Source organism: Vigna umbellata, chromosome 10, assembly GCF_029865625.1.
Source record: "Vigna umbellata cultivar VRB3 chromosome 10, Vumbellata_1.0, whole genome shotgun sequence".
Classification (NCBI taxonomy): domain Eukaryota; kingdom Viridiplantae; phylum Streptophyta; class Magnoliopsida; order Fabales; family Fabaceae; genus Vigna; species Vigna umbellata.
In genome coordinates, this window is record NC_142174.1 from 19,312,381 (window position 1) to 19,340,380 (window position 28,000).

Genomic DNA, 28,000 nt, shown 5'->3' on the forward strand with positions numbered 1-28,000 from the left:
ATAAAAGTACAATATTATATGCCTTTCATGACATTCTTAACTTTATCTTATTTATTTTTATACTCGATCTCATCTTTGATGGCAAGTCATGTCACTGTTGCCATACGGCATATTTCGGAGGTGCTGTTTACAAGGAAATTATCTAAACATTCTTGATAGTTTAACTTTGTCCTCTTGGAAGTTAACACGATGAAAAAGAAAACCATTTATGAATTTATCAGACTTTCTGCTCTCTTTTTCTGTCCAAAGAGACCTGTTTGGCTAGAAGTACATCAGCCGAAGGCTTTTGGTTGGAATGTGTGTTTAAATTAATTTCAACCACAGTAATTATATTTAGAACTTATGTTATAGCATAAGAAATTGATTTTATAAATGGTACAGATACAATATGTGATATTAAACAACAAGCTGCAAATGAATCCAAATTTATTAGCTGTCTCAGTCCGTCAAGCGCAGGTAACTTTATTTGAGTGCTCGAGTATGCAGGTATTGCATACATGTGAGAACATATAGATAGAGAAACTGCTATGCATTTCAGGGCAAAGATAAACCTTTCAGGAACTTATCCTGTAACTTGTAAGCTAACACGTGTGAAATCCAGTTTATTTGAATCTATGATTCTAGTCTTGTCTAAACCTTCATTTAGTTTTCAGATAATCCATTAACACCATTTAAATTTCTGGGTCCCAGTAACATGGCCCATAATTTATTTCTGCCAGACTAGAAAGACATCATGCAACTAAAAAATAAACTACTTTTTCCATATAGATAAATCGGAAGATTTCTTAATACAGTGGTTGTTGTCATGTCTTAAGAATTACAAACAATCCTATAGAATATGGACACATAAAAATAATATTTAGCCACCTCACTAAGCTTTTCATCTCCAAAACTAAGTTCCTTAGAATGACACAAGGGTCTAAGAAAATGCATATAATATATCAATCTACATATTCAAACAGCTATTTCCTATTGCAATTATGCTCACATCACATATACAACACACTGCACAGATGACAGAACCACCCAAAAATAATAGCAAGCATATGCTATGGCTTTTCAAATGCACCTATTCCGTGAGTGTAATATACAATTTTCACCTCACCTAGTCAAAAGACCAATGTTGGTATTGAGTGACGTTATTCTGGTACCTTACTGGCAGGTATCAAGTCCTGTCTCTGTACATAAGCAGTGGGAAACCATCCAGCATTGCCTTGGCATTCTCCTTCTGACCATCCATTTGGACCAACCTGCAAATGTAACATCCGAAAGGACAAGACAAAGGCAGCTCAAATCAGTTAGCCTGGTACTGGCAATATAGACTGTAACTTAATGTCTGAAAAGGTAAAATCGCAATATCTTCTGTAAATACTGAATCAAGTGTGGCAACAAAAGGTCTTAGTCGAAATTAGATTCTGACTCCATAAAACCAACTAGTAAAGTAAGAACTGCCCAAGCTTTTAGACTAAATTAGTTATACTCAATGTGAGATCTCTAAAGTATGAAAATGATGCATATTGTACACTTCGGCACAATAATATATTAAGGAGTAAAGGTGTTGCCAGTATTTGCATGTTACCAACATATAGTGGTGAAAAGCTTCAATATTTCAGTAATCTATTTCTTATGTTTAAGTAACAGATATAAGGTATTAGAGCAGTTGAATGTATGAAAATCAAATAAATAAATTAACTTCAAAAGATTATTCACTTTTGGTAATTTTATCTTGGAATAAATATTTTATACAAGTGAATTTTGATTTAATTTGAATGATATCTCTACTTTGCCCCTCTGCTTCTGCATCAAAAGCCAAATGCTTTTATGAATCACAAGTTCAACCAACGGCAAAAAAGGTCCATCTTTAGCTCTTTATACAAGCTTAAAAGTAACCTTACAAAGGGTCTGTTTATGTAGAGTACGAGTGAAGATGGATCACAAATAGCTGAACAGTTCTTAAAGAAATACCTGACGAACTATAACAAAATCATCAACTGATAGGCTTAACTCCCCCTCAGCTTGAGCGTCAAATGGATGTACCACCTACAAGACAGATAATGAGGAACATAAATCAGTCTAGAAGATTAACATAAATGGAAGACTGCACGGCACTGAGTTCTAACAAATTTTGGATTATATCATATGACGAGACAAACTTTTATTTTGTACAAGTTTTCTTTGTCCTAGACCTCAGGTGAGACAATTATGCTATAATTGGGAAAGATAAGAACACTATTATTAGCAGAAAATACTTTGCACAAAGAATCGTCAATGTTTGTGTATGAACGTGAATGTAATGATCTCATAACATTCATTATTTTACACATATTGTTTTCAGCAGTACCTTCCTCAAAAAGTATATGACAATTTGATAATGAAAAGAGGTATCTGGAGTTAGAAGCCAAATACTTTATGGCTTAAAATATATATAATGTAACAAATATCCATAAATTCAAATATGCTGATACAGGAAAAATCAGTATTAGCTAGTAATAGTAATATGAAGATCTGCATAAGAAATTGGTACCATTTAAAACAAAAAAAAATGTAGGTCTCATCTTGAGTTACAGTGAACTGCAAGAATATAGCTGTGCATTATAAGAATATGTAGAGATAGTATTATTCATATGTTCACACATGACTTACCTTCGCAAAAAAGTAGGCGCCTGTTTGACTGTTGTGTTTATAATCAATGCCATTTGAAGCAGTATTCTCATCTGCAGGTTGATTATGTCCATCTCTTGGCAGTGGAATTGATGTAGCCTCTTTTGGTTGTCTCTCCTCAGTTATCTAATTCCACATGACATCCAATATAGGATCCAGATTATTAACTTGGTCGGTAACCTAAATAATGGTTAGAATATATTCCAGAATACAGAATGGGCACAGGAACTAGTATTTATTTATTTTTCTGATTTGAAGGAAGAGTAAGGCTATGTGCCGACTGACCTCAGTATATACTTTCTCTAGAATAATAAGGACATGTTGATGATAGGCTCTCTCTGCATCCACCTGCCATAAGGGGGAACAGATGAAACAAGAATAGGTTTAGGGGAGGAAGATTTCCTCAAGGTTCAAGAACCATACAACACAAAATTTAACCAGAAAATAACACAACCAACATATTCAGTTAAGCAAACATCAGTTACTATAATGAATTTAGATTGTCGTTATGGTTTTAATCATCATCATGTCAAGAAATCTAATTAGTTCATAACCAACCAAACCATAAGTATAGTGTAAAGATATTTTCTTTTCTTATCCTAGTTTTCATATAGGAAGCAACTTGGTCAATGGCACAGTAAAAAAGAGTACAAGACTCCCACCTAGTGGGATCTGTTGTGGGCAAGTCCTACCCACACAACCACAAGTAGAGATAGTCCTAGGATTTAAACCCATGACCTCTAGGTCACAAGGGCTGCACTAAGGCTCACCCTCTGGTCAATGGCAACAACTTTTGTAAATGTAACATCATCTCTTGTATGAACAACAAATATTGATGTTAGAATCCTGTGGATATGTTAGAATCCAACAGATATAGTTGATATTAGAATGAATTATTAGGTTGGCTCTATATTTATATTATATATAATAATAATACTATAATACTAAATTTTATTGTCAACCACCAGTCAGGCACATTAAAGTCCAATCAGCAATCACATTGCCAAGAGAGTAACTGCCACAAGGAATTAGAAATACCATTGTACGAAGGCTCTGGAGAGTCATCTGTTGCTGTTGTTCTTCAACGGACAACATCGCAGCGGTAGCTTCTTTACCAAGTGCTGCCAAGGCAGATTTAAGTTCTTTCAACCTTGTTTCTGCATTTTGAAGCCTCGCAGAACTCTCTGCAGAAACAGAAGAATTCCTCAACTTTGATCGACGCCTCAAAACTTCAGCAGCCTGATGAGAAGATATCTATGATAAATATCATGCATAGCATACCACCACATGCATGCCATTGTAGCAGTAGATTATTACCTGTGCTTCTACTTCTTGATGAAGTTTATCATACCGGTGAGTGAGATGGCGTGCATCCTCCAAAGGAGCTCCTGTTATCTGTGCCCGCAGTGGTTCAGAGATCTATACAGAACCTGAAGCAGAGTTAGAAGCAAGAAAATTGGGGATGGAACATGATTGCTAGTCTTTATGTTTGTTTTTATCAAACAAAGAAAAAACTAATATCCTAATACAAATATGGAGAAGTTGAATTCCAGACTCCATGTACAATGTACTAATCTTGGCAAAAAGTATTTATGCAGAAATGCAACCACCAGTAAATCAGTTAGATATAATGTTACACTAAAAAATATTAATTGAAAAATTAATATATATATATATATATATATATATATATATATATATATATTATATGGTTCACTGAAAGGCTATATTTCACAAAATGACCTCTTCAAGACTATACTTGAGGGTACAAAAGAAAGTCCCCAAAAGATTACCTGATCACCTAAGATCCCGAGCAAAGTCTCCCTCTCATTTTCCATCATATCATACGAGTTACCAAATTGAAGAGAAGCCCTTGCAAGGGGATAACCACTACCAAGATTCTCGGTCCCATACCTACAGCAGTCCCTAGCCAACTTCCTCACTGAATCACAGAGAACAAAATATTAACTGAGGCATAAACCAAAATAACAGAGGTGCAAAAGGCCAAAAGCAAAAGTTACCTATCTCCATCTGCTTGGAGCTAACTGAGATGAACCCTTCAATAGCTCGAACAATATGCCGCTGAAAATGCTGTTGAAAGACACAGGTTAAAAACATGACAAAAAAGTTTGCTGAACCAGTTAAAGAAGATACATGGAGTGAAAATACAAAAGCACCTTAGCTGTCTTTGTGGAAGTGTATAACTTATGAAGCTGCTGGTGACGTTCAATTTCAGATTCATCAGTCATGAGCGGTTCATTGCTAATTTGACCCAACTGTCTAAGTATGGCCTGCAAAACAACAACATCATGGTAGAAGACCAAAGTCAAATAAATAAAACCACTAGATTGACCAGAAAAACCAAACCCAAATACAACCAATAGAAACAAACACGCAGAATAAATACTTCTTGTTTAAGGTTCCCACTCCCATCACTTCAAATCAAACCAAAAGTAAAAATTATCATTTCCTACAAAATCCCACTATTAAAAATTCATGGTGAAATAAAAAAAAAATTGATATTATGATCCCACGCTACAGAAGCACTCATAACCCAAAGAGTCACAAAAGAAATTTCCAGTTTCATCTAAAAAGATGGATAGGAATGATAATGACCTGCTGTTGCCTTGCAACTTGCTCCCTTAACTTGCTTGCTTGCTTCCTTATAGCATCCATTCTTCACCCTTTATTGACAATAAAAACAGCTACTTTGTTGCAGTCCAAACAGAAAATCATCAGAAAAAGATAGTCTTGTATTGGGTTTTCAATAAGAGGATTGATAATTACCTGTAACTACCTGGCTGGCTGGGTCTTTCTAGATAGAGAGAGGAAGTAAAAAAAATAAAAAGGTGCCCACTTTGGAATAGTTATGAGAAGAGAACAGAAGAAAACAGAGAAATTGTGATAATAATTGAATGAATGAGTTATGAGTATGAAAGTGAAAACTGAATCATGTTGTAGGAGAAAGGAGAGAGAGAATCTTGGGGCAAAAAAGCGTTCTTTTTAGACTTTCGCAGCACCGCACACGGACACGCGCTTGACTTTTGGACGAAAACCTAGTTAAAAAATGTTTCTTTGCTTCTTTTTTTAATTATAGAAATGAAAGATAAAAGAACAAATAAGACCATGTTATAATTTATTACTATAATTTAAAATATTTTTCTTCGGCCAAACTCGAACTCTATATTTTACAATTCTACCACTTAAATAAATGATTTTCCGTTGACAAGGTTAAATGGATTAAAACGACTTTTTTTCTAATAAAATCAATTACATTCCAAAAAAATACTATTTAGCACATGCATTTACTAAAAAGTCGATACATAAATACTTTTTCTCTGTGCTATACACAAAAAATTAAATGATTGGAAATTAAAATTATTTTTATTATGTGTATAATAAAAAGAAATTGTTTTTTATTCATAACTAAAAAAACAAAAGTTTATGTAGTTAAACCACTTCTGGATATTACACTTTAAACAATTATTCAAATATATAAAAGATTTTCTTAGTGACAAGGGTTAAATGAAGTAAATAAATTTCTAGGAAAGAATATTACATTGGGATAAAATATGCTTTTAATGTAAAGTTCCATTTAAAAAAAAAAACCGTCAAGATTACTTTTTATTCCCAATAAAAAAATTTGCCTTTCTGATTTTAAAATTTCCTGAAAGTAAAAAAAGAAAAAGTATAGGTATAGTTTTAGTTTATTAAATTCAGACCTTGTGACCATGACAATATATGTTTAATTTAAATCACAAGAAAGGAACTTGACTAGTAATCCATCAAAATAGCCACCATTTAGAAAACTTGATCAGAAAGAGCAACATCAATTAGATTGTTTTTGTTTATGAAAACATTTGATTTCATTTTAAAAATACTAAAAAAATTTCTTATTTTATATATACCATACACTTGGTTAAATTAATTTCTTATCTATTATTTTTGTAAAAAAATAATGAAAAAATATTTATTTCCCTTATTTTATATAATTTATAATATATATGTGTCAGACCTCGTTAAACGCACCCAAAAATCCCTCCTGTCAGACTCATTAAAACGCACCCAAAACCCCTCTGAGCGGATGCCAGGTGTCCAACAACAAGGATTTGGAAATCAGATAGTGGAAGGCAGGTGTCAGCAGACGAGTGGACGTTCGTCTTTGACGTGGGAAGCAAAACTGATTTTTCTGAAACACCGTTCCACTCTCTGCATGCACCCTCCTTCCCCAAAACTCTGAACTTCTCATCTTCTCCTCCTTCTCACTAAAAGTTCTCCCTTCTTTTTAAGCAATCTTACCCTTTCTTTTCTCCGATCACCATTCAGGCACCGTAGAAACGTTTCCGGCGCCTTAAGCTTCATTCTGAACCGAACAGTTCCGAGTTTTGAACTGGTAAGTCTTCTCGCCTTTAGTCGTTCGTTTCCGGGCACATGCAAACCAACTCCTGGTTGCATGAGCTCATAGTATCATTCTGAACCTGTTTTTCTGTCGTTTGTTTCGGTTTGAAGAGTTGATTGAACGTGAGGGTAGAAGAAATTTTAGTCAGGCAAATCATACTTCTGCCTCTAGGACGATCGTTCACACTAGAAGTAAGGGAAGCTTATCTAATTTAATTATATGTTGTTTATACGTTCGTTGATAATAAATGCATGTTGCTGAGTGGTTGAATGTATATAAAGTATGATACTGATATGATTGTTTATGTGGAAAATGATTTATTGGTATGATATGGATTGGATGAAGCATGCAAATTGATTTTGATATGTATTTTATATAGTTATGAAATTATGTACTGAGAAATGAATTGAAGATAAATGAATTTCTGGATATGAATTTTCCTATGATAGTTTACGTTCGTCATTGAACGGTCCTTGACCGTTCGATGTTTCTATTAAAATTTGTTTGGAATTGAAGTCTTTCATTTGGAAAGAATTCTAGTTGAGGACGAGCGTCTTCTTGTAATAGTACTGTGCTTGAGCGTTCGGCCAAGCGTAGTTGCATCTGAGTATTCGGTGATAAACTTAAACTTTGTAAATATATGTATTTGTATATAGTAGTTATTCTTAAACACAATTCCGATAATATCTCATTTATAAATATTTCTATTATAAATTTTAGTAGCGCTCGGTCTCACACCAAGCTCTCGAAATGAGTGCTGCTCGGTCTTATACCAAGCGCTTGTACTCGTTTATAATTAATCAATCATGATGAAATAACGTTCGTCCAACTTCAGTAGAATTCCCTTTTACCGCGTTCGGTCATTGACTGGCGTTGGGTTTCTGTATATGAATTATTATAAGTATTGGTTTGAGCTCACGAGAGTCAGTTCATTTAACTGATTCATGTTACAAGTAACGTTCGTCATATATTATATAATTGTATTTGGGTTCTTCCTACCTCTAGCAGTAATCCTCTCGGTTTTATTCTATTCTGGAATGGGATACTTCTCAGTCCCGTTCCTAGTGTTCATCCTTGTTCCGAGTGAGGATTGAACGTTCGGTATTTGATGTTATTAAAATTGGTGATAAAGATGAAATTAAAATGATGGATAATAAAAGATGAAGAGTATATGAGATGGATGAAATGTTGTGGAATATGAACGAGCGTTCCGGGGAGGAACGACTCATGAGTGAATATTGGAATTGGTAAAGTATGACTGTGGTAATGCTAAGCTGTCGATTCATCCTGATGTTCCGTGAGTACTCGTCCTCGCGTAGAGGAGGGTAGGTCATGTGTGGGAACGACAGGAGGTCCTAGTCCTTAGGGGTACTTTGGACAGATAGGGCTAACCTCGAGTGGCAGCTGATGAGAGTATTCCAGTTACTACATCACCCGGGTGCACGAACGTCGTAGCTACACATATTTCATACAGTCCGGACAGTCAGTCTAGTAGTAGGACTTGCTTGAAATGTATATTGAAATGTATCTTATGTGTGTGAATGTGAGAAATGTATGTTTATACTTGAATTAAATTACATAAGCTTACCCTGTGTTTTTCTTGTGTTGTCTCGTTTTGTACGTCCGTCTTTGTCATTGCAATGATCATCCTTGTGGATGTGAGCAGAAGGAGACGAGCTGCTGGAAGAGGCGCTGGAAGAAGAAAATTTGGTAGAAATTGAAGTAAAGACCGAACAGTAGAACGTTCGGTCAGTAGTGTAGTATAGCAAGGTGGTTGTTCGACCACCTTCCCTTTTGTTTATATTTGACCGTTCGGTAGTTCCTTGGTAAATCGTTCGGTCAGACTCGTACTTGTATTGTTTATTTATGAAAACTCTTTATGAAAGGCCGTTCGGCCGAGACCGTACGTTCTTGTATAATGTAAGACTGATCAGCTATATTATTAAATGTAATTATTCGATTATATGGTTTATTACTGTATTTTTGGGATGTTACAATCTGTATTTCATATCTTTGATTAAAGTAAAAAAAAACATAAATAGTATTTAAATGATAAAAATTTTAAACAGAATAAAATTAAAATTAAAAACCAATCTGCTAAGATTAAAAATCTTAGAAAAATACTGGTGTACAAGAACAGATGAAAATGCATTAAGTGGGACAAAAGATTTTATAAAAGTTTTAACATATAATATATCCTTCACTTTTACTTTCAATCATTTTCCTTATGACACTCAAAAGAAAGGCTATTCTAAAATTCTTTCTCTTTCACGACTTAAAACATTAACTCATAGATCTTTATAACATAAATTTGATAAAAACAATTACCTTCTTTTTTTTAAAATAAAGTTACTCTCATAGTTATATATAACTGCATAAATACATGTACTTCCACACGTCACCAATTATGTTTTATATTAAAAATATAAAAATAAAATTTAAGAAAATATACAAGTATTTGTAAATTAAGAGACATTCCATTAGTTTCTTAGACAAAAAAAATGTGTAATTATATATTTTATCAAATAATAAAATTATTTAATTAAATAAAAATAAAATTATCTAATTAAAAGTGAAAAAAAAACGCTTATAAAAATTTATATTGTTTATGTAACCTTTTATATATATATATATATACACATATATGTATATACATATATGTATATATATATATATATCTATATGTATATATATATATATATATATATCTATATGTATACATATAGATATATATATGTAAACATATATACATATACATATATACATATATACATATACATATATACATATACATATGTATACATATATACATATACATATGTATACATAGACATATACATATGTATACATAGACATATACATATGTACATATACATATATATATGTATATATATATATAGCATATGTATATGTACACATATGTATATTGTATATGTACACATATATATATGTATACATATACATATACATATACATATAGGTATACATATACATATGTATATGTATATGTATATGTATATGTATATGTATACATATGCATATGTATACATAGACATATGCATATGTACATATGCATATGTATATGTACATATGCATATGTATATGTATACATATGCATATGTCTATGTATACATATGCATATGTCTATGTATACATATGCATATGTCTATGTATACATATGTATATGTATATATGTATACATATGCATATGTATATATGTATACATATGCATATATATATATATGCATATGTATACATATGCATATATATGTGTATATGTATATATATATATATATATATATAAGTTTACATCGCATTGATAATAATTTGGCCTATTCTTGAAAATTATCGTAAAAAATTAAGGGATCCGTAATCTAATTTGATTAAGAAATAGTATTGCATATCTTCTTTCACGGTGAATGAATATTAGTTTAAATAGCTTTACTGTAAATAAATAATTTGTTCTTTTTGAACGCCTCTAGTGTATATGTATTCCTTAAAAAATTCATTTAAGTTCCTAGAACTATAACAAATTAGTAATTACTTCGCATTATTAAGTTTTAAAAAAGTATTTCATTGTTAAAATATAATTTTAAAAACTAATTTAACAGAAACAGGTATACTATTTTATTATTAAACTATAATAATTAGGAATCATTTTTGTAAATTTTACATAGTCAGATACTAAGATGTTTTATTATTTCACTAAATTAACAATGTACCACACATTTAAGAATCAATTGATAATTTACCTTTTGTTTTAATCAATAGAGAGTGAACGTTGGTCCAAAGCAGTAAGTTTAAGACAAGCACAAGTCGATAAAAAAAATGTAAAACACTAGACCAACCTGAAAGGTGAGAAGCACAGTAGTTAGATGAATTCTTTTATGGGACATATATTACAAAAATAAATCACAAGAATCACCTGCAATTGTAAGCCATCTGCACTTGTACACATTCATATACACTTAAATTGGAGTGAACAAATAGTAACAAAGATTACAATGCTAGCAAATAGAAAGGGGAAAAATAAAAAGGTAAAAGAACAACACAAGGGGGAAGACTGGAACGGCAACCGATCGAGTAACACAAGCAACTCCATTCACAAAGACTTAGAAATGTTTGAACATGTCCAATGATGACATGTGACAGGGAACCACAACTTCTATCGTGACGTGGTGTAATGAAGGACCTCTTTCACTAAATTCCAGTTAAGAATGAATGCAACCGAGATGAAAAGTGACACTGCAGACTCCGAGCCTCTTTCATAGCTTCTGACTTTCAAGTAATTTGCAGTGACATGGATGCAATCACAATAGCATGCTTTTAGTTTGTTTTTGCAAGCTTTCTAATCGGAGTTGGAATCATAGAAGTCACTAGGGCATGGAGTTACGACCTCTGATTCAAACAATTGCACTACTCGATGCATAGTGGGTCGATCTTCTGGACTTGAGGAGACACACTGAATAGCCACAGAGAGCAAGGCATCTAGGCTCTCCACTTGCACCCCATCACATAGTGGGTCAACAATTTCCCTCGGCCTATTTTCTGTAATTAGAAAATTCAACTGCAAAGATAGAAAATATGTTGAATTGGAGTGGTGATCCATTACATTGGAATAGCAACATGATCGGCTTGCTTAATAATCACCTAAAAACTACGCAGCAGCTGTATATACTAAAACATAAAATTTGGCTCCTCTGAAGTGCACTGCACTATAAAGCGTATTGTGCGGAGTGATAACCATTTATTAGAAAACAATGCGTTGGTAGTGGTAAAATTTATGCATATGCTGAACAAATTATGAAATTGTTAAAAGCCTCAGTTATTGATTTTCCAGTGAATTATTATCACTCTACACTTTACTCTCTAAGTGTGGGATACCTTTTAAGAGAGCCAAGCCCAACAAGATGACAATAAATTTCAATTACTCACTCAACCCACTGTATGCTGATTATATTGGCAGCCATAAGGAAACCCATTGAACAACATAACGTGTTATACTATCTAAGTTAACAATAGATACCTTAATGGGTGTTTATATAAAAAAAAGAATTAAATATTTAGTTATTAAAAAACAAAACAAAAAATGGAGATCAGAACTTGTACTAAAATCTAATATTTAGGTAAATGACATACCCAACCAACAATATTGAGACCCTTTTCAATGAATGCTGCATCTGTTGGCCGCTTTCCACTCAGCACTTCGAGTGTCAACACACCAAAACTATACACATCAGACTTCTCAGTTGCTCTGCCACTTTGCATATACTCTGCCATGAAATAACACATGCTTGGTTAGACAACCATGGAGTTAAAAGGAGTGAAAAATGAAAGAAAAATTGAAAATAACTTCTCCATAGATAAAATTAGTTTACGCAAAAACTAATTTCTAGGAGTTTTCTTATGTAATTTTTCTAATTTTTACTTTTAACTTGCACTATTATTAGCCTATAGAGAAAGTCCATGTTATTTTTTATTTTCACTTTTTCCCCCACAACTATGGAGCTTATGTGAATTCAATCCTATGCACTACTTTATTCAAATTATTTTCTAAACAGAGTAGGAACAAAATTTGATTGTTTGACACCCATATTCTAATAACAGAAGCAACATTTTAACACTAAGGCATTTATTCATAAACCCCATCATATAGAGTTTCGCATCCACTTACTACAGAAAGATAGTCATGTGAATTATTATGTTATATGAACTGGCAACCTCTCTTCATACAAATGCTACATGACAAAAGAGATAACGGAGTACACGTCCATGCAGTTTAAAACATCCTAGTGACTAGTTATACACATACACTTAACAACAAAAGAACTTCATTAATAGTTTAAATGCTAAATACCACCAACCATGCCCCCAGTGGTAATCAGAACTTCTACATTGCTTACCTGGAGCAAGATAACCAAATGTTCCAGCAACAATAGTGGTGATGTGCGATTCTTCATCCTCCAGAAGTTTGGCAAGTCCAAAATCAGATACTCGAGCATCCAAGTTTCCATCAAGTAAAATGTTACTAGATTTTATGTCTCGGTGTATAATCCTAGGGGAGCAATCATGGTGCAAGTAAGCAAGCCCTTTTGCAGCACCCATGATTATATTTAAGCGTGAATCCCAGTCTAGTTGCTCAGCCCTTTCTGTGTGATGCATCAAAAACATCATTATCGCACCAAAATGATTTAATCAAAGATAAGATCAAGTGAAAATGTAAGTTCAAAATGAAAACTCGTTTTCTGAAATGATTATAGTTGATATCGATACACAACACAACGTAACATCCACTTCAAACATATTAGTATCTGTATGACACTTCAGCAATGAACAAAGCTTTAGAAAATATATCCAATTAAACAAACTAAAAAGAATAATGCATTGTATTGGAAACCAAGGAAAGCCACATTGAGCAATATTTAATACCTTTAAGAAATACCGCTTTTAGGCTCAAATATATGTAAAAATACATAATTTAACACTAATTAAAGAAATTACTTAAGTTCATTTGATTTTCTTGATATCTTATAATAAAAGAACTACATGCTCCAAACTATCCATAATCAAATTTATTTTGAAGATGCTGCTCACATTTGAATTAACTTAAGAGTATTTTTTGAATAATGACATTAAATAGGGTTCAACTAGTTTAAAATTGCTTATATTTAAGTCCACCAAACCTTTTACTTATATTTTTCAGTCCAAAGGAATGACTATTAAATAAAATGGAACTTCCTTTTTAGGACAGATCGAAGGACAGATCGTGCTTCCTGTAAATGAACCCTTTTCCAGGAAAACTAGTTATAAAGCATTTCNTAGTTAGATTTTACTTTAATTGCATTTCTCACGCCCCTTTAGAGGGAAAAAAGGGGATTCATGTGGCCGAGGTTTCGTAGGTTTCCGAATCAGGAACCTTATTTAACATCCACACTCATGCCAGAATGGACTTGAGAGAAATTTAGAGTCATTATTAACATGCTGAATTCCTGGTTAAGTTTTATCTTATGTAGAAAGAAGGAAACCACAACTTGTGATTAATTATAAATTTACAACGTGTTCTTATTGTAATTTAGAACTTTTCATGTTCTGATGCCAAACAAACTGAAGCAGAGTAGCTAGCTTAAGAAATTCACACATTATTTTTTCTACATCACTTGAATAGCATATCCTAGTAAAAAAGTGGGGTGGATCCTGTGTCATAGAAGTTGTTACACGCTTATAATTATCATGATCATTTTAACTTTCTATCATTATCACTCTATCAACTCTGTAAAGAAGCCTATTTTTATATTAGATTTGTGACATGTGCTTCCTGGAGAGCCGCTGAGCCTGATGGGGTTATTGCAATTTGCGTACATAATTTGGTCCCTTCTCTCCAATTTTGGAATATATTAATGCTAGTCAAATCTGTGACGTAATTGTAGGATTTGTCCAGTCCTAAAACATTTGAAAATTTACTCGTCTTTCTGGCTTGGTGATTCTTCTTCTCAAGCATTGCATATAACATTGAGTATATAACATTTACATGCTCTTGGAATCTCCCTTGATCTGTAAATCACATGGAAAAGCTTTGACTTGAAGAAATTAGTTATGTTGTCTGTTGATTTAAAAAGCTAGCTGATATTCATTGTGATGGGCGAGAAGAAATCTGAACTGTCAAAGGAAGATTTCAATCTACACTCAATATATATTGCATTTATGTTTTATACATTTAATTACATATATATAGGGTGGCTTGATAATTACTCTTACACCACATGATACTTCATTAAAAAGCAATCTTCTAAAAGGTAGCAATCAAGTTTTTTTGCTCAGAACTGGTGATGGTTGCTTGTGGTTTGCACCGGCTCTAGTGTTGACATTCGTCTTATTGTTGGAGACTTTATTCCTAGTAGATTTTTGTGACACTGGCCAGTGTCCGCTGGTAACAGCCATGTCCTTGTACTGTTGTAAGCCTTCAAGAGTTTCAACAATCATTGGCATTCTTGGTCTGTCTTTAGGATTCAAACTTATGCATTGCAATGCCAAACGGGCAATTTCCTTTGCACCCTTCACAGAATATTGGCCTGCAAGCCTTGGATCGACAATGTACCTCAACCTCCTACTGCTACTCAAGTAAGGTTTTGACCAATCCACAAGGTTTTGCTCAGTCTTTGGTCTTGTTTTGTCCGTTGCTCTTCTTCCTGTCAGCAGTTCTAGCAGGACTACCCCAAAGCTGTAGACATCACTTTTGGTTGTTAAATGCCCTGTAAATAATCATATGTTACATTAAAATCTGCAAAACATACCAAATTTGATAATAAACTATTACATGGTTGGTTCCACATAGTTTGACCAATCTCCACATGAAACTTAGTTCTCATCAACAAAAAGTAAATGTCAAACTATGTAAAGAATTGTTGGAGATTCTACATCGATTAGAGGTAAACAATATAAAAGTGTATGCAAACCTCATCTTAAAACTAATTTTCTTAAAAATAATGAACATGTAATAGGACTGATTTATCCCACAGATTTTTAAGTGCCAAACATTTTCAATTTTCCAAAAAGAATTATCAACATGCCATGTGGAGATTGGTCATGATTGTAAATCATATAATAATTTATCCCCAATTGAAAGCAGTTATTAGTTGAATTCCTTTTTTTTCCTCCTTATGGAAGTAATAAGCATGCCAGAAAATAGGTACAGATTAGATTTATTAGTCCTACCTGTTGAGATGTATTCTGGTGCTGCATATCCATAAGTGCCCATTACTCTGGTTGAAACATGTGTGTTGGATCCCTCTGGCCCCATTTTAGCAAGTCCAAAATCTGACAATTTTGCTGTGAACTCCTATTTTAAACAGAAGCAGATGATGCATAAAAACTCATTGGATTTAGTTTGTTGTGTTATTTTACAGTTTTAATCAATAACAAAGAGAATGATCGGTAGTTGATCACGTACTGAATCAAGCAAAACATTGGAAGTCTTGAAGTCTCTATAAATGACTGGCTTCTCAGCTCCATGCAAGAAGGAAAGGCCTTTAGCAGCTCCTATTGCAATTTTTAATCTTGTCCCCCATGGAATTGATGTTAGCCCTGCAATTACATGCACTGAGTAACTGAGTAACTCATTGTTTGTTTAATGTTTTCAGAAACAAATTTCTACTTTCTCAAATTTCTTTGTTACCTCAACACTATTGCAAGTATTGTGTCATATGAAATGAACACATTTCTGTTTTCTAAGAATTTGTCTCTTCGGCATAAGAACAGAGAGGACTTGAAGAGATTAAAAAACATCTCCCAGTTGTTTCTGTAGTTTTGTTTTTTAAATACTTGCATTGGAAACAATTTTCATAATTTAACAGAATTTGGATGATAAATTGTTTGCCAAGTAAACTGTTTTAGAACACAGAAAATAGTAACAAGTGAAAATCAAACAAGTTAAAAATGTACAAGGATTTTGATGCATACTTCTGAAGAGGTGATTCTCCAAACTTCCTCGTGGCATGAATTCATAGACAAGTAATCGTTCTTCATCTTCACAACAATACCCAATCAACTTAACCAAATTGGGGTGTCTTAGCTGCCCAAGAAAAATCACTTCTGCCTGCAATCCAATGCAATTATTCATTTATACGTGGTTCATTCCCCAAATTTCAATATAAAAATAAGTACAAAACAGTTCATTTCTTTTCACTATTGATGGAAATTTGATAAATTAAAAATAAAAACAAAGAACATAATAAAATTGTCCCATGCATTTATGACATCTAATAGGATCATCCTTGTTTCTTTACTCTAGTTTCTCTCAGATATAATAAATAAAGGTCATTGCAGACTATTATACATTACAGTATATATACTAATTTATTTAACTTTTCTTGTACTATAAGCGATTGACTTGCATCCATCCTTCAAGAATCAAAATAATAAAATATGAACACAAAAATGATATAATAATAGTGCAGGACAATGCTAAAGTCTTGTAAGCTAGTATAAAATTCCCTGACTTTTCTCTTTGGATGCCCAATCAAATGAGTTGATGATGGGTTTAGTCAACTCCCACTAGTTGCATCACACTCATTCCTAAAAATAAATAGCCAAGATTCTGATTCCAACAACTACACCACCAAAATTAAACGACCCTGATAATGACTAGTAAATTTAATTACATGAATATATTAAAGGTTTCTTTTTTCCTCAAGCGAGTTAATATTCAAATTGAATCTGGTGAAAGAAAAGATGAAACACCACTAAAAAATAAACTTGTAATTGAAGAATGGTGTTTAAGATAATTATATAATAGTGGTGGGTTAAATATGATTTAGTAATGAACTTTATTAATTCATTTTTAGAATAGGTTAAGGATAGTAATGAATTAAGTTTAAGAGGGAAAAGAATTCCTGTAAAAACATAATATAATAGTTAATGAAGAATAAATGTGATACTCACCAGCCATTCACGGTGTCCTTGCAAGCCTTCAATGTCAAGAAGCTTGACAGCAACAGGTTGTGCCTTCAAACCAAGCCTGAGATTATCATCTACGTAGCCCTTATGCACAGTTCCAAACCCTCCTTCTCCCAGCAAGAAGTTGCTGCTGAAATTCTGAGTTATGGCACGCAGCTCACTCAGCTGAAAATCAAACAAATCCGACCCAAAAGACTGTGCAAGATCCTCATTGATTCGCACAGACGAGGAACGACTGAGATCAGAGAAGGAGAGCCTCCTGAACGATGGCAAAGGAGCAATGTTCTTTGACAAGTCAGAACGTGAAGGCTTGCACCTGCTGAAGTTCTTGAACACGGTTTGGTCCTCTGTGGAGCAGCAATTTGCAGTGAAGGGTCTCCATGCCTTTGATGGTTCCTTCATTTCCTAAGTTAAGGTCTTGTGAGAAAGAATTCTGATGTTCTGCAAAATATAAGTACCAAGAATATTGTACAATATATGGTAAAGTTTTCCTACATTTGATGGAGACTTAGGAAAATATATTCTTTCTTCAACTGCTCTAACCACTCTAGTAATTTTTGCAGACATTATTATTTGTTTCCATATGTTTGTTTACTTATGTGTAAGTTGTTTTGTTCTCTAATTTGTCATCTATGTCGTGTCTTCATGCACAATACACCAATGTCTTTTTGTACGTAGTATTACTATATAGGTCCACGCCACACACCTTCCTTTTCCTTTCCTTAATTGTTTCGAGTAATGTAAAAAGTATATATATATATATTATATATATATATATATATATATATATATATATTTTGGTAAGACATATATATATATATATATATATATATATATATATATATATATTTGGTAAGACCATTTAAATACTTTTTTCTTTTTTATACTCTTTGAAATGTTTTTTTAAAACAAGATCGTGAGGAAGTTTTAAAATTTTTAAACAGACAAAACCTCAAATGTACGGGATTAATTTTAACTATAATTGTCGATAAAATCTAAAACATATATAATATATTGGATATATGGTAATTAATTACAATAGTCACTAGTTACTATAATCATAGCTAGGTGGCATAAGGATTCATTTAATTATGGTGTATAATAATTCAGATAATAGAAGCTTATCTGTTCCATGAGGAGAACATATTAAGTTTGATGCATAATTTATGTTAACAGGTGTGATTAAGAAAAGTTAATGAATGTAATTGAATAGAGTATATAATGATTTGGTAACCTAAGTAACGTATAAATGAGAACAGTGTGACGAAGGGAATGACATCAATTTGTGTCTTCATTCAGAAATACAAGAATTAATGTGAAGAGGAGCAGTTGCATGTTGAAGTGCTGGATAAGGTATTCGACAAGCTGGTCCAAAAAGTCAATATTATAGTAAACAGAAAACTAGGTAGTGAATGAGGTATACACATAAGTATATATGCTACGTACTCATCACCACCAATTTCAACTACCAGATAAAAAGTTAAATCATTCATCAGTCCGATGTCAATTTTGTAAAACTTTGAAAACTTGGTCATATCATTTGAATCACTTTCAATGTTGCTTTGTGTTTATACCCTTGAAAAAAACTTAAATCAACTTTTTAATCTTATAGTTTTATGATGGTGTTATTTTACTCTCTAAACAAACCCACATTTGAAAATTATTGGAATTTTAATTCTTTTAATAGTTTATAGTCCATTTTCTAAAAAAAATGTATTTGTTTACATCTAATTGATGACATGAGACTTAGTGACAAATTATAAGTTAGAACGATGAATAGGTTATGTTGTCACTCACAATGCATTAACGTGTCAATAAGAACTAAAATTACATTCATCATGATATTTTAAAGATTAAATTTGAACAATTGCAGATTTAAAGGTCAAAATAAAAATTACATACTTAATTTTTTGTCCATTTTATTATTATCAAAATTAAATTTTCAAAAAATCAAATTCAAATTCAAATTCACAAATAAATAAATAAAATTTTAAAAATTTTAAAAAACAAGAAAAGAAAAAACACATGAAGAAAAAGGAATCTTACTTTTTAAATGTCATAACACTCAATTTTATCTGGATAAATCAAAATATTAAAGATAAAGTTTATTATGCCAAGTTGGTAATAGTTTATCAGAGAGGTTCTCCCTACATCTCACTCACTTTACCTTGCACTTTCCTTCTTTTTTTATTTACAATTGTACCCTTGTCAGAAAAAATCTTTTTCTTTCAAAAAAGCTGACCCATTCAATGATAAAAGAAGCATCAACCCTCCTCTGCCTTACGCATTTCAGAATCCTAAACCTACACTCCTTTCTCCTCCCTTCCTCCTCCTTGTCTCCTTGCCGCAATTTATATCAAGCTTACATTTTTTTTTCCTCTGTACTGGTTGTCGTCCCCTCTTCCCTCATCACCAACTTCATTTGTTTTTATTTTCTTCTGGTGGAGTGGTCCTCACTTCCTCCCATACTATTTGATTTGGTGGTTGTGTGGTGTTTAGTGCAACAGTGTAAATCTTCTTCTCCTCAGACAGTTCACTTTAAGTTTTAGGCGTCTAGGTTGGATTTTTTTTTCAGATTTCCTTAAGGTCATTGTATGATATAACAGAGTATATGATGCCTTGAGTTTGATAAAATGCTAGATCTATTGTTATTATAGAATATGTCTTTGATATGCGTTGATCTGTGCTTGTTTCGTTTTTTATCTCTTTGTTTCGTTTTTGATCTGCGTTAATCTAGGATAATGGAAAAAATTGGGACCTTAACCGCGCTTGGAATTGCAGATCAGGCCCCGCCACACATGGAAGTGTGGCTGCCACACATGAAACTGCGGCTGGGAGGGATGGGAACTGCACTTGGAGCTGCGGTTGATGGGCCACCGCAGTTGGACCTGCGGTTAGTGTTCGACTCTTTTGCATGCAGTCGTACTTGGAAGTGCGGATGAGCGGTTGCGTTTTTAGAGTTTCTTTTATTACTTTATTTTTCTTTATTATATTTAATTAAATTTGTTTTAAATTTATAAATTGTATTTCTTTATATTATTTATTATTTTGTATTTTTGATATTTATTTATAGTATTAAATTTATTTAAAAAATATATGTATGAAATATTATGTTAGTATATTTAATTTATTTTGGTTAATATTTTATATAATTTTTTGTTAATATTTTATATTTATATATTCTGTAAATTTTATTTATATCTTATATTTTATGGTTAAATAATATTTAGGTTTAATCCTTTTCGACATCCCTATTTATGTACGAATGTCTCAATTGGGTCCTCGTTTTCTAAAGTGTATCAAAATGGTCCTTAATTTTGAAAATTGATATCAATTGAGTCCTTTCCGTTAAGTTGGCTGGACGGCGTTAAAAAAATTGATGAGTGGATGCTGAGATGACGAACGAACGCTCGTCCACCAGCGAACGAACGCTCGTCCAGCAGCGAACGAACGCTCGTCCACCAGAGAACGAACGCTCGTCGACCTCTTACTGTTGGACGACCGTTCGTTCCACACTGGACGACCGTTCGTTCAGTGGTCGACGAGCGTTCGTTCGCTGATGGACGAGCGTTCGTTCGCTGGTGGACGAGCGTTCGTTCGTCATCTCAGCATCCACTCATCAATTTTTTTAACGCCGTCCAGCCAACTTAACGGAAAGGACTCAATTGATATCAATTTTCAAAATTAAGGACCATTTTGATACACTTTAGAAAACGAGGACCCAATTGAGACATTCGTACATAAATAGGGATGTCGAAAAGGATTAAACCATAATATTTAATATGTTTTTGGAATATCTTTTCATTTTTTGATTTGTTTGTTATTTTTTTTAAATTGTTGTTTTTTTTTACTTAAAATTATGTTATATATTATTCATTATGTAAATTTTGTTGTTTAATTTTATTTTAGTTGTTTTTTAATTTGTTTTTAATCTGTAATTTTTTAAAATGATTTATTTAATTAAATAATAATTGTTATGGTTAAATTTTTTATTTTTGAGTTATTATTTGGTTTCCTAATTTATTTTTTATTTTTAATGTTTTTGTTATAATTTTTAATTATTTAAGTAATATTTATTAAGTAATTTTTGTTGTTATTAATTTTTTCTTCATTATTTTATTATTAATTTTTTATTTTATGATTATTTATTATTTGTTTCAATATTTATTATTATGTAATTTTTTTATATCATTTGTTAATAATATAATTGGTTAATAAAAATGGTTAGAACGGTGGATCATCTTCTCATAGTGAGGCTTCATCTTCTCATGGTGAGGCTTCATCTTCTCGTGGTGAGCCTTCATCTTCATCTCACGATGAAAGGAGACGACCTACGGCATTTGCTCGTAGAAGACGCGTAGAAGAATATCGTGTGGATATTATTCATGAGGATGAGTATGAGGAGCATGACGAAATTATACAAGAGAGATATGGTGAGGACGACTATGTTGAGCAGGAGGATGTTCAACAACAGGATGACTATAGTGAGGAAGAAGATGAAAAGGAAGATGATGGATTTCCAGGAGGTCCACGTGACACCTCCTTGCTTACACATTATACCCAGCATGTTGCATTTGCTCACATAATCAAAAAATAGAGGTCATGATGTAGAGGCATACTCAAAACGATGAACATAAGCACCAAACATCGACTGGTCGTCACAATCCATCACATTTTCCCACACTTCCATCAACACATCCCATGCCTAAACATTATCCATTAACATCTTGCATTTCGCTTTCACATTCTTCATAATGTGGAATGTACATAGCATCTGATACATCTCAGGAAAGACATTGCTAATGTCATTTATCAAAGCAAGGTCTCTGTTAGTGACAACAACGCGTGGACCGTCCTCTAATGTCAATAGTAATCCTTTGAACTTTTCCAATGCCCAAGTGAAATTATTTTGGCATTCACTTGAAAGCAATGCAAAGACGGCTATGAATGTCAATCCAATGGATGTGACTCCTATAATCTCAAGCAACGGAAGACGATATTTGTTCGTCTTGTACGTCGTATCCATTAAGAAGACGATATTAAATGAATTTACTAGGTTCACTGAATCGGGATGTGTCCAAAACAGGTCACTTACTATGTCTGAATCGTCCAAACATCTACTTCTCTATATGTATTTGTCTCTATCTAACAACATCATCAATTGCTACATTTAAGTTCTCGACCCTCTCAAAGATCATTTGTAAGTGTATCTCGTTATATATTTGTTGTATAGTCGTCATGTTATCTTCATTATGTTCTTTAAGAGTCAAAAGAATATTTGAGGACTTAACTTGACTCTTAGTCATGTCAACAAAAATTGATTGTTCAACAGCATTTAACCTCCCCGCGAAAGGATGACCAACCAAAGTCTCTGCTAATTCATGGTTGTGATAGCCACACATAACCTTTAACACCCAACCGTGTCCTTTAGGTTTACCCCTCAACCTAAACGGACACTCACATTTTCTTGTGCCAGACACACTAGCTTGAACATCTGGCTTATACTTCCTATGCTTCCTATACTTCCCACTCCTTTCATAGCCTAACACAATGAATGTCTTTCTTCCAGCTTCACTAGTTGTTGTGTCAGATCTTATAATCACGACAACAAACCCAAGGTTGAATGCAATCTTTCGAACCCATTCAATTAAATCGATGCGTGATGGGAAGATTTGATTAGTGGAAAACTTATTTGTGTAATTACCCTTACCGACTTCATTTAGAAAAGAAGAAAATTTCAACATAAAATCAGAATTTATTTGAGAATTGAGAAATAGATAGTTATTCATCTTATATAATTAAATACGACCTACAATAAGCATTACAATATTAAAATTTAACAACTAATAATTAAAAATTTAAGGAAAGCATTTAAAATTTAAATAAAAATTACCAAATTAAACTTATTCTAAATTAAATATAACTTCAAATCATTAACACGTATAAAACATTGAAAAATGAATAACAAAAAAAGTTCATAACAAAATATTAACTATTACATAAAACAAACACTTAAATTATTAACTAATACATAAAAAAGATACAATACAATATAACATAAAATTTTTATAAACTAAATACTAAATAAAAAATTAAATGAAATAATAATTCATTAACACGTATAACAAAATCAAAGTTATATGTGTTAACATATAGTTTAATATAAATATAGTTTAAAATAACTTTAATATGTTAAAAATCTAACAAAATTTGGTAAATGAACTTTTGTTTCTAACTCTACTTAAAAAAAATTAGTTGAAGATTATCTTGCTTAGTTGCTTCAAATTTACGAGTAAGAAATATAATGAAGATGAGTAACCTTATGGAAATGTATTTGTAATATCTAATCTAACATGACTATAGCATGTTATCTAAAGATTAAAGCCATATAAATAGGTATCTCAACACTCAAAGTTAATAGACATTAGGTAAAGGAGTCTTGGATATGAAGCCAAGATAAAAAATGGTAACAAAACAGTTACACTTAGGTCTCTTTTGAAACTTATTGCTATCAACTTATTGTCAATCTAACATTCGCATGATGTAAATCAAACTGGATGCCAAACATACTCAAACATACTATAAGCCATAATATGACAATAAACGAACAACAAAAATGAGACATGATTCAGAATGCAATGTCCAAATAAACATCAAATTATCATAAGCAAGCATAAGCTATAATATCACAATAAACGAACAACAAAAATGAGAGATGATTCAGAATGTAATGTGCAAATAAACATCAAATGATCATAAGCAAGCCTGTGAAATTGTAGGCCTGGGTAAAAAAAAAAGTCCACACAATGAAACCGCACTTGGAAGTGCAGCACCCCTAAACTGCAGTTCGAAGTGCGGTTGAGGTGAGCTGAAATTTGAATTTCGGCGTTGTGTAACCGGCGTTCGAACTGTGCCACACTTAACCGCATCTCCAACGACGATTAAGGTGTTTACTTCAATAATATACTAACCCCGTGAGCTCTCGTTGCCTTCTTCCTCCTCCGTCCATAGCACCACCAGCACTGCCTTCTTCCTCTTATAGCACCACCAGCACGGGTACAACCACTACTGTATAATCTTACAATTCTGAACTTAGAAAACAATTTAACAGTACAAGTGAAGAAGTGAATAATGAAAGTCAAAAAATAAGAAGAGGGGAGAGGATGCATGTAGGATAACAGATGAGATTTAGGATTTATACAATCAATTGACATTTAAGGTTGTTGGTGGTTAGGAGGGTTGTTGGTGGTTACAAAATTATTAACTCATCATTAATTTTCATTTGAATTTAATAAATGAAGGATAAATGTATAAAATCTGAGGAGAAATAGGTGAGGGGAGGGAACATTGCTCTAGTTTATCTTTTGCTTTTGTACTTTTCTTTTTCTGTGTTGGATTTTCTTTCTTTTTAATCATTATCCAAACAAAATTGGTCGTAGATTTGTCACAGCAATGTGTTGCACTTTTTTTTTCATGACGTGGAATATAGTTAATAGGTATGATGTGTCTGACATATCATAACACAAGGAGAAGTTTACATCTTCATAATGTTCTTTCTTTTCATTTTTTTATATTTTCCAAACAAAATTGAGTGTTAACTAAAATATTATGTGTCTCCTTTCTTTTTTTTGCTATTTTTTCTTTATTTTATTTATAACCATTATTTAAATTTTAAAATGTCTCGTTTTAATAATTATAAAGAAAAAGAAAATTAAAAATAAACAAAAGTCAATTTATACTTTTGATGTTAAAATACAATTAATATATACATTTGAATCATTAATATCATAGACTTAGAGCTTATAAATACAGTTTTTTTTTTCAATCCCAAAATAAGAATTATAATTTTTTTAATTAAAATTTAATAAAAATGTATTAAACTTTAAATATAATCTAAAATCACAAAAATATAATACAATCCAAATACATTTAAACATAAAAAATATTTAACATTTTTATATTTTAATATAATTTAATATTTAGAATTTATAAATAAACTAACGAACAACAGTTCACCATGAATTCAATTTAAATAAACCGAATTTATATTAGAATAAATTATTTTTGTCCACGCTAAAATTTATAAAAAAAATTTAGCCAATTTAATTTGAATAAAATTGCTGGCAAATTTTAATTTATTTTAAAAATTTATCGTAGACTAACTATAAAATCACAATACTAGCTAGAAAAAGTGGATTTCAAAAGGAGAGAAATTAAGATAGTATCTCTTTTAACCTTTCTTAATTTCACCAATAATTATGTATAAAAGTCTAATTTCAATTCTTCATGCATATAGATTTTTCTCTTGAAAAGTCCAACACAGTCCTTTGTGGACAAAGTCAACAGGCATATTTTCTTCAACAGTTCCTTCTACAATACCAATGATTCATAACTTGAAGCTAAAGAAACCAGAAATTATTAAACGATCCAATTTAAACTTGACAAATCTCAGCTATGTATGACACAAAAATTGATCTAAAATGAAAATTAAGGCACCCAACAAAGAAACCATAATACTATGAAACATGTACAATAATTTCTGAAAAGGAATGAACAAAGAAAGTGACAATTATCTTTTACACAACATTTGATTCTTTTTGGGGTTCATTAAGAACTGTTTTGACTGCAGAAAGATGAATTTTTGCTGATTCCTGCTTGACCCATTGGACAACCCTCTCTGCTTCCTTGCTAACCTTTTCTTCCTCTTCCAAAGCTTTCTTCAATCTCTTTTCTTGTTCTTTCACAGAAAACGTGCTTCTGTCAGATAGCATCTCATCATTCTTTTCCCACTGAACGTCTTTTGAACTGCTTCTGCCATTCCTTCCATCAACAACACTCTTCTTGCTGGAGAAGAAGCAAAAACAACATGCTGATTCCATCATCAAATTCTTGGGGTGACAGAATTTGTTGAATAACTAATTAAAGTTCAGATGATTGAAGAATGTGAAAATCTGTGGAGTTGTTGAGATGAGGTGTTATTTGAAGAATGTCTTGGTTTTGGTTGATTCATATGTGGTAGTGGGTGAGATGTTGGGACCCATTTGAAGCAATTTCATTTTTATAAATTGAATAGTACTCTTTGAATGGAATTGGATTACTTTTTAAATTAATGATATTTTAAATTTAAGATGAGGGGCTTAAGTCCTTAAAAATATTTATATAATTTCATTTAATTTAAATAAATTAAGGTTTAAAGGAAAACTTATAAAAATGTCATTTTTATAAGAATTCGTCAATAAAACATAAGTTATAAGAGTTATATGGATACTATGAAAGGATGAGACCTACTTAAATTAAAATAAAACCTACTTCAATAAAAGTGAAATGTATATTTATTTTATTTAAAATAAATAATTAATCTGGTGCTTAAAATTATGTTTTATAATCATATTTTAGTACGACAAAGTAACTAATATGAAAATAAAGTGTGACAGTCGATCATTTTTAGATATTTAGTTAATTTTTAAGTTAAAAAAATAGTTGAACATTTTTTATTTACTTTTGGTTTTGATGTGAGATATGTGTGAGATTTTCAGTTAAAAATTTGAAAAATTAATATATATTTAAAATTAACTAATTAATTAAAAATGTAGATATTTTTAAGAGAAGAAATAAAGTTGAGAAATAGACAATTTACTGTACTAATACTAATTAAAAAGTGTTTCGGTTGTAGGGGCTCAGTCGTCCAATGCCTCCACATCCTTCTCCTCTCGACTGTCTGACTCTCACTCCTTACTCCTTGATTTCCTCCTTTGCGTGTGTCAAAGTCAGTTTGAGAGCAATGACGTTTTTCGATAGAACAATAATAAATGTGCAGTAAATACAACTTATCTACCACTCACCCTAGATCTGTATTTATAGTTTTTGCTATGGGCTTGGGATTAGTGAAAAGTTAATCACGGCCCAAAATTCAACCCAATAGCTTTTAACCATTACTTACCTTAAACTTGATTAATTAACGATGTGGTCGGCGGTCTCCCAAAGTTTGGCCTTCCAACCAGTCGGTCCATATAGGCGATCTGGTTAGCGGGCGGTCTCGCATGAGTTGTAGTGTATCCGGATGGAGAGCGGCAAGGTCGCGTGATTATGGACATGAAGTCGTCCGGCCTATTCGATGCCCGATCCCTCCAGAGCGAGCAGAAGGGTAGCATGGCTGGCCCGTCATGGTTATGTGGACGTCCGGTTTGTTTGACGTCCGGTCCCTACTGATACAAAAGGAATTTATAATAACGTCAAAATTATTAATACCAATTAAATAATGACGGTAAAATTATATTTTTCTTCATAAAATTAAAGGTTAGAAAGGTATTTTACCTGGTTTATCATTGGGTAATATAATTTTTTAAAATTAGAGGAAAATAATTTAAGAATTTTAAGAAGAAAAAAGATCTTTCATGGCAACTTTATTTTGAATTTTGATAGTATTTTTTTTTTTAAATATGATTAAGAATATTAGAAGAAAATATTTAGAATATCAGTGATAAAGTA

The 28,000-nt window shown here is 32.1% G+C and overlaps 4 protein-coding genes across 6 annotated transcripts; all 4 read right to left on the reverse strand.

The window, feature by feature from the left end:
* Positions 1-740: 740 nt before the first annotated feature.
* LOC148192103 (SH3 domain-containing protein 1-like) lies at positions 741-5,704 on the reverse strand. 3 transcript variants are annotated; one of them, XM_088100930.1, is made up of 11 exons: positions 5,449-5,704; positions 5,278-5,345; positions 4,839-4,952; positions 4,683-4,752; positions 4,455-4,603; positions 3,979-4,080; positions 3,700-3,900; positions 2,947-3,009; positions 2,644-2,787; positions 1,966-2,040; positions 741-1,250 (listed from the first exon to the last, which is right to left on the reverse strand). In XM_088100930.1, the coding sequence occupies exons 2-11, from the start codon at positions 5,335-5,337 to the stop codon at positions 1,140-1,142; spliced, it is 1,089 nt and encodes a 362-aa protein (XP_087957056.1). In that variant the 5' UTR covers positions 5,338-5,345; positions 5,449-5,704; the 3' UTR covers positions 741-1,139. The 3 variants fall into 3 exon arrangements, with proteins under 3 accessions (XP_087957056.1, XP_087957054.1, XP_087957055.1); XM_088100928.1 differs by having other exon boundaries at positions 5,278-5,366; XM_088100929.1 differs by having other exon boundaries at positions 5,278-5,369.
* Positions 5,705-10,931: 5,227 nt separating this feature from the next.
* Positions 10,932-13,249, reverse strand: LOC148192104 (LRR receptor-like serine/threonine-protein kinase FEI 1). The gene is made up of 3 exons (XM_088100932.1): positions 12,964-13,249; positions 12,200-12,333; positions 10,932-11,627 (listed from the first exon to the last, which is right to left on the reverse strand). Exons 1-3 carry the CDS (start codon positions 13,232-13,234, stop codon positions 11,409-11,411), a joined length of 624 nt encoding a protein of 207 aa, XP_087957058.1. The 5' UTR covers positions 13,235-13,249; the 3' UTR covers positions 10,932-11,408.
* Positions 13,250-14,738: 1,489 nt separating this feature from the next.
* Positions 14,739-17,961, reverse strand: LOC148192105 (putative serine/threonine-protein kinase PBL15). The gene is made up of 5 exons (XM_088100933.1): positions 17,498-17,961; positions 16,517-16,652; positions 16,008-16,141; positions 15,773-15,896; positions 14,739-15,309 (listed from the first exon to the last, which is right to left on the reverse strand). The coding sequence occupies exons 1-5, from the start codon at positions 17,912-17,914 to the stop codon at positions 14,861-14,863; spliced, it is 1,260 nt and encodes a 419-aa protein (XP_087957059.1). The 5' UTR covers positions 17,915-17,961; the 3' UTR covers positions 14,739-14,860.
* Positions 17,962-25,912: 7,951 nt separating this feature from the next.
* LOC148192106 (uncharacterized) lies at positions 25,913-26,545 on the reverse strand. Its single transcript, XM_088100938.1, has one exon. It carries the CDS (start codon positions 26,392-26,394, stop codon positions 26,089-26,091), a length of 306 nt encoding a protein of 101 aa, XP_087957064.1. The 5' UTR covers positions 26,395-26,545; the 3' UTR covers positions 25,913-26,088.
* Positions 26,546-28,000: the final 1,455 nt, after the last annotated feature.